Consider the following 15,453-nt stretch of genomic DNA (forward strand, 5'->3'; position numbering starts at 1 on the left):
GTCAATGTGGCCGATTCTGGAGAATATGGAGAGTGGAACAGCATTACAGTATTGTTTTTGTTCAAAAATTCATGAACAAGCACCGAAGTGTGAACAGGTAAAAAGCCACAAATTGTTTCACAACTAAATAAGGCATTTTTTTTTCCAGACTGATTCATTCAATTGTCGTGGAACTTGTGGGTTGTACTCCTTTTTGATCCTTCAACCTTGTGGTGAGAACTCATGATGCACTATGCCATTAACACTGAAGAACATAGTGAGCATAATCTTCAGATTTGACAACATTTATCAAAATTTTATCAGTCTTTGCAATCCAGAATGCTTCCACTGGGATGATTGAGCCTTAGTTTGGATGTCATGTTAGGAAACGCACATTTCATCACCTACTATGATATGTTTATGCATTAATGTTCGCTTCATCTTGTGACTCCTGAGAAACTTGCATTCACTGCCATTTTTGTTAGAAATTTAACGCTATTGGAATAAATTTTGTCACATGGGTGATAATTCATAATCACTTCTTTCATTTTTTCCATGATTTCATTGGCTAATGTTGTGCTGGGGTGCCCAGGGCACTCATCAATTTCAGCCTTTACAGCCTTCTTCTAAAAGCTTATACCATTTATAAACCTTTGTTTTACACACAGCAAACTCACCAATAGCAATAATTAACATTTCTAAAAATTTATTGCACTCTACTGCATTTTTAGAACAGAATTTATATCAATCTCTCAAATCTATTTTTATACAAAATAAATCGTCACCAATACTATCAAAATACTTATATCCTTTGTGCTACATGATAACACACTAAGTATCTGCTAAGGTCATCACTGTACAGATACTTCTCTGCCATGTTTACCAACATGGTGATGAAAAAGAAATGTGTACGTTAGACTAATACATATATGACATAACAAAATTCCTGTTAGTTATTGAACACGTCATATAAACTATTCTACAAGTAATTACGACAGTTACCAGTTTGAGTAAATTAGTGTTTATCACAAGTTGTTGTATAGTATGTGTTGCTTCTGCTTGCTAATCTGCCAGTGAATGATTGTTCGTCCTCGTTTTATGTTTGTTATGAATACCAGGCACTCTTAAGAAGACAAATTCACATTAAACACTCAGATCCAGAAGAGGGAGGTCAAATTTTTTAATTGAGTTACACTCTTACTTGTTCACCTGAGCACAAGTAACATTCAGGAAGGTCCTCATACAAATTTATGCAAATGTAACATCAGTTCATAACTACTGTCCTATGTACATACAGCACAAACATGCGACTGGCACTGAAATGTCACTGAGGACATACCTGGTGAAGTCCTGATAGACCATACACACTCTACATCAAGAGGATAGCTGCCTGGGTAGCCAGGAGTTGCAAAGGATCCAGACTCAGATGTCAAATCTCCACCACAGGCTGAAACAAAATGGATCAATTACAGATAAAATGTGACAGCTGATGAATAAACAGTGATGAAGTCACATACAATACAAAAAAGAATTATTATTTGTATTTCTAGTAACTCTACTACTGAAACAAGTTTAATTTTGTAATCTATCTTTTATCTTTGCCTCAGGCATATTAATTCTGAACCAATATTCATAATTTTGTCCTAATATTTATCCATTGCTGTCACTGCTGACTCTCTGTCTTGCTACAAATTTTCTTCGCACATAATCATCATCATCATCAGCAGCAGCAGCAGCCATTTGACAGTCACTGCTAGATAAATGCCTCATCTAAAGCTTACTGTTTCTTATCATCTCTAGCATTTGAGTTGTTCTGTAAGATTTATAATGTCCTCTACAAACCTACCTTTACGTTGTGTCTCACTCTTTTCTAATCTCTTGGAATCCAGCAAAGAGCTGTCTTGGCCCACCTACACTCCTTTTACCTGGCTACAAGTACTGCTAACCTCCATTTCATTGTCACCACAGTTGTAGTTACGTCTTCCACTTGAGTTGTCTCCCCTAATTCATTTGTTTGGATTTCTGCCTCTTCCAATAATTCGCATCTGTTCCCAGAGCAATCATCAGCTATTGAATGGTTTCCACATAAAAAGTGCATGTCTCACTGCTGTTAGTCAAGACTGCTAATACATACTGACAATAAACTTTTCTTTTCTAATACATTGAAGGTTAAGATTTGAAACTCCTACTTAGTTTACAAAAAGCATTCACTTTTTTGATATCTTTACTCTTTTGTTTCTTGCACTTTTTGTTCATCCAGTATTACCTTCAACTGCCCTAATTACAAAAACTCATCAACCAGTTCTAGGGCCTGTATATAATTTTCTTTTTGATATGTTGGTTATATGTAATATATGTCTAATTATAACAGTGTGTCTTAGCCACCTTCAAATTTGCCCTATTATCAATACCATTATTTAGCATACAACACAAAAATGTGAGGACTCTTATCCACAGCTCCACATTTTGGAAGTCAAGCTCCCATCATCTGACTATCTGCTTTCAACCCTTCATACAAACACACTTCAGAAAAGTACAATATAGTCATGAAATAAAAAACAATAATAATTTTTGGACATAGAGTCTTCACCCCACTATGTTCAAGTAGGTTCAATTATTTTATTTCATGTCTATTTTGTGCTTTTTAAGTGCACATGTATGAAGGGTTGAACACATACAACCGAATGATGGGAGGTTGACTCCCAAATCAGGTAGTTTTGGATAACATTCCTCATATTCGTCTGTTATGTGGTAAATAATGACAATGATTAATCTTCACAACACTACCTCCAATCCTTAAGGTGGATAATATTAGATTGCCTTGACATGACTTTCTATTTGCGAGTGAATTTTGTTGGTGCAGGAGATAAACAATGGAATATCAACTATTACACACTTAAGCTCTTCCCCTGATAGATTCTTTTCTGCAGAAAACAGTACAGGATTTGTGAGTCTGCCTTGATGGAAACACTATTTTATTCTCCCCAAGTTAGTTTTGGCAATAACTTGTCTTCACCAATGGGTTTCCATTTATTTCCTGTTTGTATTACTCACACCTAACTATTATAATAACATGTTATCAGTGAATTAGTGCTTAACAATGACATTTTCAGGAACAGAAAGATGACCAATAGATGTTAAACAGTTATGATACCACAGAACTAGAGATAACTGTTTAACTATGCGTGTATGCACAAAGTTTTTTTTCATCTATATGAGAACTGAACAACAGGTTATTAAAGTGGTGACATTTCAGAAATACAAAAAGATACAACAATAATGATAAAAACACCAATGATCAAATCTAATTGCTATAAATTCAATTAAATACCTAGGAATTACAATTATGAACAACTTAAACTGGAAAGGACACATAGAATATGTTGTAGGTAAGTTGCAATCAAGAATATGTTAAAAAATATATCGGCTCAACCACTTGTTTATAGTGTAGAACAGTAAGATTTAGTGGATAACATTAGATGATCTTAGTGTTTTACACTATAAACAAGTGGTTGAGCCAATATATTTTTTAACACTGACATTCACAACAATGACCTCTCATCCAGTATGGATAAAATCAAAAATCAAGACTATGATTTATTGGCAGAACTCTTAGATGGTGCAACAGATCTACTACAGAGACTACCTACACTATGCTTGTCCATCCTCCTTTGGAGTATTGCTTCATGATGTCAGATCCTTACCAGAAAGGTGGGATTAATGGACAGCACCAAGAAAGTTCAAAGAAGAGTGGCACATTTTCTATTATCGAGAAATAGAGTAGAGAGTGTCACTGACATTATACAGGATTAGGGGTAGACATCATTAAAACAACGGCATTTTTCATTGTGGTGGAAAATTTTCATAAAATTTCAATCACCAACTTTCTCCTCCAAATGTGAAAATATTTTGTTGGCACCAATCTACGTACAGAGAAACAATCATCATAATAAAATAAGGGAAAGAAGAGCTCATACTGAGATATATAGGTGTTTGTTTTTTCTGTGCACTGTCCCAGATGAGAATAATAGAGAATTAATGTGAAGGTGATTCTATAAATAAAAAAACAGAAAGAACAGTGCATTGACACTTTGATTAAAGTAGATTTGTGAATGACTTTTCAGTGAGTTGAGTAGTGGGGGAAAACAATCAGCCAATATTCTTTTTCTTTTACCACATCATGCTCACATTACTGCCTGTTTAGTGTCAGTGATATGGACTGTGCTTCTTGTGAACTCTGAAGTACCCATTGTTGTCTTCTTGTTATGATGTACTGCAAAAAGTGGGAATCTGTATGTATGTTAAAATAAATGTTTTCTTTCGACAGCGATCTGCTGTGCATGTGTGTCACCTTCCTGCCATTTTTCTAAGGAATATTCACAGGTTATGGGGACAGGATCAACAATCCACAGCGACAGGAAGTGAGGGTATCATCTAAATAACAAGACATTCTGGAAGGTAATTTGAAAGGCTGAGAGACTGCGAGTACTGAAAATTTTCCATTTGTTGTAAATTACGAAAGGGTTTCTTAAGAGATATTATGAAACACGTGTTACATTGATAGATGTTTCTGAACTCAAGAGAAATACGCAGAACCATTTTCTTACCACACTATATATTTACAGATATGTAAATTATGAAACAAAGTGGAGAAATGAAAAATTAAACTGTCGAATAAACTGATTACCATGTCTCACTGCAAAGAAATAAGGGAATTCTCATATGTAAACTGTGCTGACGTGTGAGTGAACCTGCCATGGGAAATGGACCCACAGTGAATGAATGGAAAGCAAACGAAAGGGCAATGGGAATTCTACTAACAGTGGATGATAAGTCACTTGATGATATACACTGAGGCATCAAAAGTCATGGAATACCTCCTAATATTGTGTCAGACCTCCTTTTGCCAGGTGTAACACAGCAATTCGATGTCACACGGACTCAATAAGTCATTGGAAGTTCACTGCAAAAATATTGAGCCTTGCTGCCTCTAATTCTGTGCATAATTGTAGAAGTGTTGGTAGTGCAGGATTTGGTGCACGACCTGAGCTCTCGATTATGTCCCTTAAACTTTTGATTGGATTCAAGTTGGGCAAGCTGGGCAGCCAAATAAATCGCTCAAATTATTCTGAATGTCCTTCAAACCAATCGCAAACAATTGTGGCCCAGTGACAGGTCACTGTCATACATAAAAATTCCATGGTTGTTTGGAAACACAAAGACCACGTATGACTGAAAATGGTCTCCAAGTAGATGAACATAATCGTTTCCAGTCAAACATCAGTCCAGTTGGATGAGAGATCCCAGTCCATGCCCTGTAAAGACAGCCCAAACTATTATGGAGCCACCACCAGCTTGCACAGTGCCTTGTTGACAACTTGGGTCCATGGCTTTGTGGTGTCTGTCGCACACACCCTACCATTAGTTATTACCAAATGAAAAAATGTCTCATATGACCAGGCCATAGTCAACTAGTGTCCAACCAATATGGTCATGAGTCCAGGAGAGGCACTACATGCTATGTTGTGCTGTTAGCAAAGGCACTAACATTGGTTATCTGCTGCCATAGCCTATCAACCCTAAATTTTGCTGCACTGTCATAATGGATATGTTGGTCACACATCCCACATAGATTTCTGCAGTTATTTCACATAGTGTTGCTTGTCTGATAGCACTGACAACTCTAAGCAAATGCCGCTGCTCTCTCTCTCCTGTTAAGTGAAGGCTGTCAGCCACTGTGTCATACATGTGAGATGTAATGCCTGAAATTTGGTATTCTCAGTGCGCTCTTGACATCATGGATCTTGGAAAATTGAACTCCCTAATGATTACTGTATTGGAATTTCTGATGCCTCTAGCTCCAACTACCATTAGATATTCAGAGTCTATTAATTTCCATCGTGTTGCCATAACTACACTGGAAACCTTTTCACATGAGTCGGAGTCTATTAATTTCCATCATGTTGCCATAACTACACTGGAAACCTTTTCACATGAGTCACCTGAGTACAAATGGCAGCTCTGCCTGCCCTTTTATACCTTGTTTATGCGATACTACCACCATCCACATATGTGTGTACCACTGTCCCGTGACTTTCGTCACCTCAATGGACAGGACTACAAAACTGTGACAGAAAAATCAGATGCACTGAAAGAAACCCATACACATTTTGATTTGTGGGATGGAATGCTTGCATTTAAAGAATACATGAACATGGAAAAGAAAGTTTGCAAATTGATGTTAGATTACCTATAAAGACACAACACACTGCAGTTCAAATTGTGGTTCTGGAGTAAAATTATCAAACAAGCAAGTAGTTGTGCATACATTGATGGATCTACCTTCCGTATATGAAACTTTTTCAGGAAGTATGTGGCATGATAAAGGGATTTATCTCCTAAGAAATTCAAAAACTACCTTTTACAAGAGCACAATGACTTACAAACATGAAATGTAAAAATGAGGTGAGAGCATTAAAAGTTTTGCCAGTCAAGAGGCCACTCACAACAAACAAAGCAGGGCAGTAGTGTTCAAAGGGGGTGAGGGTCCACCAACAATCAGCCTGGTAACAGTCACGGCAGTTACAAAAAACATATGACTATGGTCCATGATTTTTGAAGTTGTCAAGTGTACAGGCATATTGGAAAAAAATTGCCCAGAATTTGCATTTCAAACAGTCATCAAGCAAACCGTAAAAAGGAGGTAGGCAAAACATAATGACTCCTAATGTCATCCTACAAATGAATTAAGTGCGATGATATTGGACACTGTTGTGTATTCAAATGCAACACACACCACCCGATGTGTGGCCTCTGGACAGTAGAACAACAGACCGCATGGCTTACCAAATTGAAAATTTTGGCCCTTTCACTGAATCTGGAGTGTCAATGACAGCAGCTGGTGGAGCATATTTGCAAAGTACTGGTTTCAGCATTGTGTGCATATACCTACCAGAAGAAGATGGAAGACAAACAGTGAACTTGCACAATACGTCGCACATTCCACACATCTTGTGTAATGTGATATCTGTTCATGATGTGATCGATAAAGCAATGACGATATCTTTAACAAAAACTATAAATCACAAAGTCTTCAAAGAAAAGCAACTTGTACTACGTTACTGAAGGCAGCTCCAACGTATGAATGCAACGATGTGGTCCTGTCACAAATCATGCAACTAGTTAAGGGATTTATGGCACCAAAGGATAGGCTGAAATCATGTAGATAGAGCTAAGAAACAGGTCAAATATAGTGGAATAATTCTTGGAGCATCAGATGACCAGTTAAATCAGTTGTGCTGTGTGTGCACTGAAGGCACCATGAAAGTAAAGTCATTACCCAAACAAACTGAAAACAGAACAAATGAACTGCTGTGTTTGGTACACAGTGATGTAATGTGTGTATCTGGCACATGATCACTTGGTGGAGCGAAATATGCTGTCACATTCATTGATGATTACTTGAGATATGTGGTAATATATTTATTAAAAGTCAAAAAGGAAGTGTTTCACTTGTCATTCATTCAAAGAATGCAAATCATATGCAGAAAACTTTTAACAGAAAAGAAAAGGAATGCAACATTCAGACAATAGGGGCCAATATATGAGTACAGAATAGAAAGATCATCTGTGAAAATAAGGAATTCAGAGGCAGCTGACCTCAACAAAATTATTTCCCAGAATGGTTCAACCAAACCCTTTGAAATGCTGTATGATGTAAATTTTTAGAGAGTGGAATGCCACAAAATTTCTGGGGGCAACAATAGCAACAGCAAACTCTTGCAAAATAGATATGTGACAACAGCAAATGATGAAGAAAGTCCCAAAAAATGATGGTGTGGGCACGAGCCAAACATTAATCATCAGTAATATTTTTATGTCACACATGGACAGAAATGAAAAAGTGATGTGGTTCAGTTGCACCAAAAGACAACTTCACGTAATGGGTGAATACTCAGAAATTGTGAAAGGCTACATATTGTAGCATCCAGAAACAAGAAACATAATGAATGCCGGAATTGTTGTATTTGATAAAAATATCTAGATTGCATAAACATGTGTGATTTGATGTACCAGCTGGCCATCAAAATGAAAGCAGACAGATGGACACTAACAGAAAAAAGCTGCTCATACTACCACAGGCCAGTATCCAGCATTATGCAAGAAATAGTGACTTCCAGAAAACCATCTGAAGATGAACCTGAAAAGGTTCAAAAACTGGTTAATGGAATAATAAATAACTATTCAGAAAAGTAAGTTGTTGCAGTTTTATGTATTTATATTATAAGGGATTCTGTGATCCACAGCTGATACATGTGTTTACTTAATGATCTACAGTGTGAACTCATATTAACTACATATGTGGATGATCCCCCCATGAACCATGGACCTTGCCGTTGGTGGGGAGGCTTGCGTGCCTCAACGATACAGATAGCTGTACCATAGGTGCAACCACAACGGAGGGGTATCTGTTGAGAGGCCAGACAAACGTGTGGTTCCTGAAGAGGGGCAGCAGCCTTTTCAGTAGTTGCAGGGGCAACAGTCTGGGTGATTGACTGATCAGGCCCTGTAACACTAACCAAAACAGCCTTGCTGTTGTTGTACTGCGAACGGCTGAAAGAAAGGGGAAACTACGGACGTAATTTTTCCCGAGGGCATGCAGCTTTACTGTATGATCAAATGATGATGGCGTCCTCTTGGGTAAAATATTCCGGAGGTAAAATAGTCCCCCATTCGGATCTCCGGGCGGGGACTACTCAAGAGGACGTCGTTATCAGGAGAAAGAAAACTGGCATTTTACTGATAGCAGCGTGGAATGTCAGATCCCTTAATCGGGAAGGTAGGTTAGAAAATTTAAAAATGGAAATGGATAGATTAAAATTAGATATAGTGGGAATTAATGAAGTTCGGTGGCAGAAGGAACAAGACTTCTGGTCAGGTGAATACAGGGTTATAAATACAAAATCAAATAGGGGTAATGCAGGAGTAGGTTTAATAATGAATAAAAAAATAGGTGTGCAGGTAAGCTACTACAAACAGAATAGTGAATGCATTATTATGGCCAAGATAGACATGAAGCCCACACCTACTACAGCAGTACAAGTTTATATGCCAACTAGCTCTGCAGATGATGAAGAAATTGATGAAATGTATGATGAGATATAAGAAATTATTCAGGTAGTGAAGGGAGATGAAAATTTAATAGACATGGGTGACTGGAATTCGACAGTAGGAAAAGGAAGAGAGGGAGACGTAGTAGGTGAATATGGATTGGGCCTAAGAAATGAAAGAGGAAGCCGCCTGGTAGAATTTTGCACAGAGCATAACTTAATCATAGCTAACACTTGGTTCAAGAGTCATGAAAGAAGGTTGTATACATGGAAGAAGCCTGGAGATACTAGAAGGTTTCAGATAGATTATATAATGGTAAGACAGAGATTTAGGAACCAGATTTTAAATTGTAAGACATTTCCAGGGGCAGATGTGGACTCTGACCACAATGTATTGGTTATGAACTGTAGATTAAAACTGAAGAAACTGCAAAAAAGTGGGAATTTAAGGAGATGGGACCTGGATAAACTGAAAGAACCAGAGGTTCTGCAGGGTTTCAGGGAGAGCATAAGGGAACAATTGACAGGAATGGGGGAAAGAAATAAAGTAGAAGAAGAATGGGTAGCTTTGAGGAATGAAATAGTGAAGGCAGCAGAGGATCAAGTAGGTAAAAAGATGAGGGCTAGTAGAAATCCTTGGGTAACAGAAGAGATACTGAATTTAACTGATGAAAGGAGAAAATACAAAAATACAGTAAGTGAAGCAGGCAAAAAGGAATACAAATGTGTCAAAAATGAGATCGACAGGAAGTGCAAAATGGCTAAGCAGGGATGGCTAGAGGCCAAATGTAAGGATGTAGAGGCTTATCTCACGAGGGATAAGATAGATACTGCCTACAGGAAAATTAAAGAGACCTTTGGAGAAAAGAGAACCACTTGCATGAATCTCAAGAGCTCAGATGGAAACCCAGTTCTAAGCAAAGAAGGGAAAGCAGAAAGGTGGAAGGAGTATGTAGAGGTTCTATACAGGGGTGATGTTCTTGAGGACAATATTATGGAAATGGAAGAGGAGGTAGATGAAAATTAGAACTACTGACAGCCTTGGGAGAGCCAGTTCTGACAAAACTCTACCATCTCATGAGCAAGATGTATGAGACAGGCGAAATTCCCTCAGACTTCAAGAAGAATATAATAATTCCAATCCCAAAGAAAGCAGGTGTTGACAGATGTGAAAATTACCGAACTATCAGTTTAATAAGTCACAGCTGCAAAATACTAACGCGAATTCTTTACAGACGAATGGAAAAACTGGTAGAAGTGGACCTCGGGGAAGATCAGTTTGGATTCCGTAGAAATGTTGGAACACGTGAGGCAATACTGACCCTATGACTTATCTTAGAAGAAAGATTAAGGAAAGGCAAACCTACGTTTCTAGCATTTGTAGACTTAGAGAAAGCTTTTGACAATGTTGACTGGAATACTCTCTTTCAATTTCTGAAGGTGGCAGGGGTAAAATACAGGGAGAGAAAGGCTATTTACAATTTGTACAGAAAGCAGATGGCAGTTATAAGAGTCGAGGGATATGAAAGGGAAGCAGTGGTTGGGAAGGGAGTGAGACAAGGTTGTAGCCTCTCCCCGATGCTATTCAATCTGTATATTGAGCAAAGCAGTAAAGGAAACAAAGGAAAAGTTCGGAGTAGGTATTAAAATCCATGGAGAAGAAATAAAAACTTTGAGGTTAGCCGATGACATTGTAATTCTGTCAGAGACGGCAAAGGACTTGGAAGAGCAGTTGAACGGAATGGATAGTGTCTTGAAAGGAGGATATAAGATGAACATCAACAAAAGCAAAACAAGGATAATGGAAAGTAGTCGAATTAAGTCGGGTGATGCTGAGGGAATTAGATTAGGAAATGAGATGCTTAAAGTAGTAAAGGAGTTTTGCTATTTGGGGAGCAAAATAACTGATGATGGTCGAAGTAGAGAGGATATAAAATGTAGACTGGCAATGGCAAGGAAAGCATTTCTGAAGAAGAGAAATTTGTTGACATCGAGTATTGATTTAAGTGTCAAGAAAGTCGTTTCTGAAAGTATTTGTATGGAGTGTAGCCATGTATGGAAGTGAAACATGGACGATAAATAGCTTAGACAAGAAGAGAATAGAAGCTTTCGAAATGTGGTGCTACAGAAGAATGCTGAAGATTAGATGGGTAGATCACATAACTAATGAGGAGGTATTGTATAGAATTGGGGAGAAGAGGAGTTTGTGGCACAACTTGACTAGGAGAAGGGATCGGTTGGTAGGACATGTTCTGAGGCATCAAGGGATCACCAATTTAGTACTGGAGGGCAGCGTGGAGGGTAAAAATCGCAGAGGGAGACCAAGAGATGAATAAACTAAGCAGGTTCAGAAGGATGTAGGCTGCAGCAGGTACTGGGAGATAAAGAGGCTTCCACAGGATAGAGTAGCATGGAGAGCTGCATCAAACCAGTCTCAGGACACTGAAGACCACAACAACAACAACAACAACAACGTGGATGATATACCATTGTACGGTGAGAAAAAGTTAAATGAAGAAAATGAAACCCATCTTAAGCTCTGAAATTGAAACAACAAATTTTGGAGCAGCACAACATGTACAGTCAATTTGAGTTATGAGAGATGATGGAACACTGATTTTAAATCAAAACCCTCTGCTCATGACCACAAAGCCACAGAGTGTGACAGATGAAGATAAGCTCAATGAACACGACACATCAAAATACAGAACTCCAATTGGAAAATCTTCTATACTTGACAACAAGCACATGGCCAGATATAGCATATCCAGTGAATTATTTAAGCCATTTCAGGAGCAATTAAAGCTTGGAGCACTAGTGTACCATTAAACATGAACTACACACTACATTTAAATTATGCTCTTGCTTACTGTAAGACTGGTAAGAAAATCAAAACGCGTACTGATGCAGACTGGGGAGCTGATCCATATCACTTTAAATCCTTTAGTGGATATTTGACAGGTTTTTGGCGTATGGCAATAAGCTGCAGCAGCTGTAAACAACAAACTGTTGCAATTACCACTGAAGGAGACTTTGTTACACCAAGTGTATCTGCAAAAGAAGCAAAGGGGATGAGTCTCAGTGGGATTGGGCAATATTTTTGTCTGTCCTATCCTATAAAGATATTTATTGAGTATCAAGGTGCAAAGAAACTTGGTGAATACTGTAAGGCTTCAGAAAGAACCAAGCATATGGATCCACTGATAATCAAGGGGCATGGAAACTTGCTGAATATCGGGAGGTTTCAGAAAGAGCCAAGCATATGGATACAAAGATTTTCTTTGTGCAAGAGGAGGTGAAAGCCAACAACATAAGTTTGGAATATATTGCATGTGAGAAGACTGTCACTGACTGGCTGGCAAAGGCAACTGACAACCTGAGGCCGAAAGCTCATCGGAAGTCAATGGGGGTCAATCACCATTGGGTGGAAGGGGGTGGTGGGGTTAGTGAGCTGGACTATTTTCCTTGTGAACTCAGAAGTACCTGTTGTCTACTTGTTATGGCGTAAAGTCAGAAGAGGGAATCTGTATGTATGTTAAAATAAAAGTGTTCTTTCAACAGTGATACACTGTGCATTTCTGTGTGCGCTCCCTGCCATTTTTCTAAAGAGTGTTCATATTCAGTTGGTAAATTTTGACTTATTAGTCTCATAATGTAGATATTCCGAATAATTTGATTAAGGTACAGGAAATACATACTAAATTTCATCATAAACGTAAAGCAACTGATGTTAATAACAGTGTCCGTGTATGCTGTCTAATAAGATTATTATTTTGAAAAAATATAGATAGGGAACAGTTAGCATTTGTAACCTCTAAAACAACAAATGTGTAATAGGACCTACACATGTATATAACAATTGCCTTCAGCAGCTTCAGTATTTGAGACACACTATTTGAACTGCCACAGAAAACTAACTTTAAATCATGACAGATTACATAAAAGTATCAAATACTATTTTTTGTGGACTTGTATCGGTGTCATTTGCTAACATTTGCATTGTAAATGTGAAGCTGTTTTTATTTATTTATTTTGATAAGAAGTCAACATGGGTATTCCAGCTTAATTTCAACTTCTTCCAGAAGTTGGTTTTTATGCTGCTTTTTAAGCTCCATAGTTTTTGAATGTTTGGTTTTCGAAATGTACAATATGGGCTTTTGCAATGGTCAGTTTCACTTTATTCAACTGGAACTAGTTTTCTAGGGTGTCCAATGTGTCCACAACAGAGCACAGAATTTTGTCTCCATCGTTAGCTACAATTAATAAGTGAAATCTGAGGACAATTCAAAGAAAAGTTTCCCTAAATTTCTGGTCACCTGGGACTGTGAATTATGAGGGCAATTCAAAAACTAACAGCAAACTATCAGTACTAAATGCAATTAACACATCAGGCATTTGAAGCTCCGAGGAAGTTAAGATGCATGTTTTGAGAAAGTTCCAACATATGTCAACAGGTGGCATGACAAGCTGAATAAGAAAGGCAGTTGAAACAAAATGACCGCAGCCCTAGCCGTGGGCTCCCTACAAGAGCAGCTAGCAGTAATATGATTTTTGTGGTCGTAGGACATAAAACCTTGACAAATCCATAGGAGGAAATTGGAAAGGTATGCAGATAGCTACATTAGTGACAGAAGAGTGTATGAGGAGGTAGATGCCTGTAAAAGTAGACGTACGTCAGCAACAGATGAGACACACTCTGGTTGTCCCAGCACAGCCATTATTGACAGGAATGCAAGACATGCTGAAACCATGATTCATAAGAATTGGCATATTTCTCTAGAAACTTTAGCCAGTGAACTGAGTATCACAGTCGGATCCACACATCCCATTATTAGTGAGGTCCTCAAGCACTGTTTTTTGTGTGCATGATGGGTGCCTAGCACGCTCACTGGTGAACAAAAGATGATGTATGTTCAGGCTGTCACATCATTTCTACGGCAAGATAACACTGAAGGACATGATTTCTGACACCTATTGTCACAGAAGATGAAACCTAGGTGCATCACTATGAACCAAAAGGCAAAAGATAGACTTCAGAATGGAGACACACATCTTCTCCAGCCATGAAGAAATTCAAGTCTCAGCCCTCTGCTGGAGAGGTCCATTTCACACTATTCTGGGATATGAATGGGCCAGTTTTGGAGTACTATCAGCAAAGAGGTGAAACAGTGAATAGGGCCCATTACAGTGCCATGTTGGGGTATGAACTAAAGCCAGTAATACGAAGCCATTGGAGAGGACTTCTGTTTGGAGGCATTCTCACTCTTCACGACAATGTGCTCTCCCACAGCGCTGCTGCAACTCTTACCATCACTCAGAGATTGTGATTTTAGGTTGTGTTGCATTCTGCATACACCCCTGATTTCGCTCCTTCAGATTACCACGTGTTTAGACCCCTGAAGGAAGCTATCAGAGGACAACACTGTGACAGTGATGATGAGGTTAAAGAAGCGGTGCACGCTTGGTTTTGGGCACAATGAAAATCCTTTTATTCAAATGTAGCAGAAAAGTTGGTAGCACAGTATGAGAAGTGTGTAAAAAATGAGAGTAGTTATGTTCTAAAATGATATCTTGTTTATATCTGTAAATGGAATACATGCTTTGCTAACAAAAGTTTCCTGTTACTTTTTGAGTCACCCTCATAGATCACATTTTTTGTTTGTGCAACAGGCAGGACATAGACAGTCCAGTAGGAGCTCCACAATCTGTGGTTTTCCGTAGTCACATCTGTTGGTATCTATAGAAAAGGCCATATCTGGGGGCTATTGATGGATCTTTCAACTCCAAAACGAAAATGGTTGAGTGTCTCCCACATCATCTAATTCTGTTCATGCCCAGCTCGAAGGGTTTCTGAAGAGGAAGGCCAGATAGAGTTATTCTCAAGTGGGGATATCCATGATATTATTGTTTTCTCGCTGTATCTGCTGTTGTTTTCTAGACTGAAGTGGTCTTGAGGAAACTTCTTCTGGACCTCAACCTTGTGAGTGTGGAATGTACCCATGCAGCAAATGGTTTTTGATAAGTCAGATTAGTTCTCATCATGTTGACAGCTACTTCACTTTAAAAATCTGGTGGTGCAATGCCAGGGAGGTGGTACACCTTTACGTGTGGCGCTGGTTTCAAACAACTCATAATAAGCTTGCACGTTTTGTGTAGTGCCTTTTCCATTATGTTTGCTTGGTTGGATTTGTACCAGACTGGGCATGCATAATCCATGACACTCTAACATTTTGCTAGTGACATAATTCCCTGGGATTGGGACTGCTACCAGTGATCTTCAAGGGATATTATTTTTGACTTCTACCTGCCTTCTCACATTCTGACAATGCTGCTTGTAAGTCGGAGTGTGATCCAGAGTGACTCA

At 38.4% G+C, this 15,453-nt stretch overlaps 1 protein-coding gene across 1 annotated transcript in view; it reads right to left on the reverse strand.

The window, feature by feature from the left end:
* The window catches only part of LOC126202937 (cubilin-like), a 771,281-nt gene that overhangs the window by 360,544 nt on the left and 395,284 nt on the right, over positions 1-15,453 (reverse strand). Inside the window, exon 36 of the mRNA XM_049937033.1 lies at positions 1,319-1,426. Within this exon, the coding sequence (XP_049792990.1) occupies positions 1,319-1,426 (108 nt within the window). The remainder of the gene's footprint in view (positions 1-1,318; positions 1,427-15,453) is intronic.

The sequence above is a fragment of the Schistocerca nitens genome, chromosome 9, assembly GCF_023898315.1.
Source record: "Schistocerca nitens isolate TAMUIC-IGC-003100 chromosome 9, iqSchNite1.1, whole genome shotgun sequence".
NCBI classification, from domain to species: Eukaryota; Metazoa; Arthropoda; class Insecta; order Orthoptera; family Acrididae; genus Schistocerca; species Schistocerca nitens.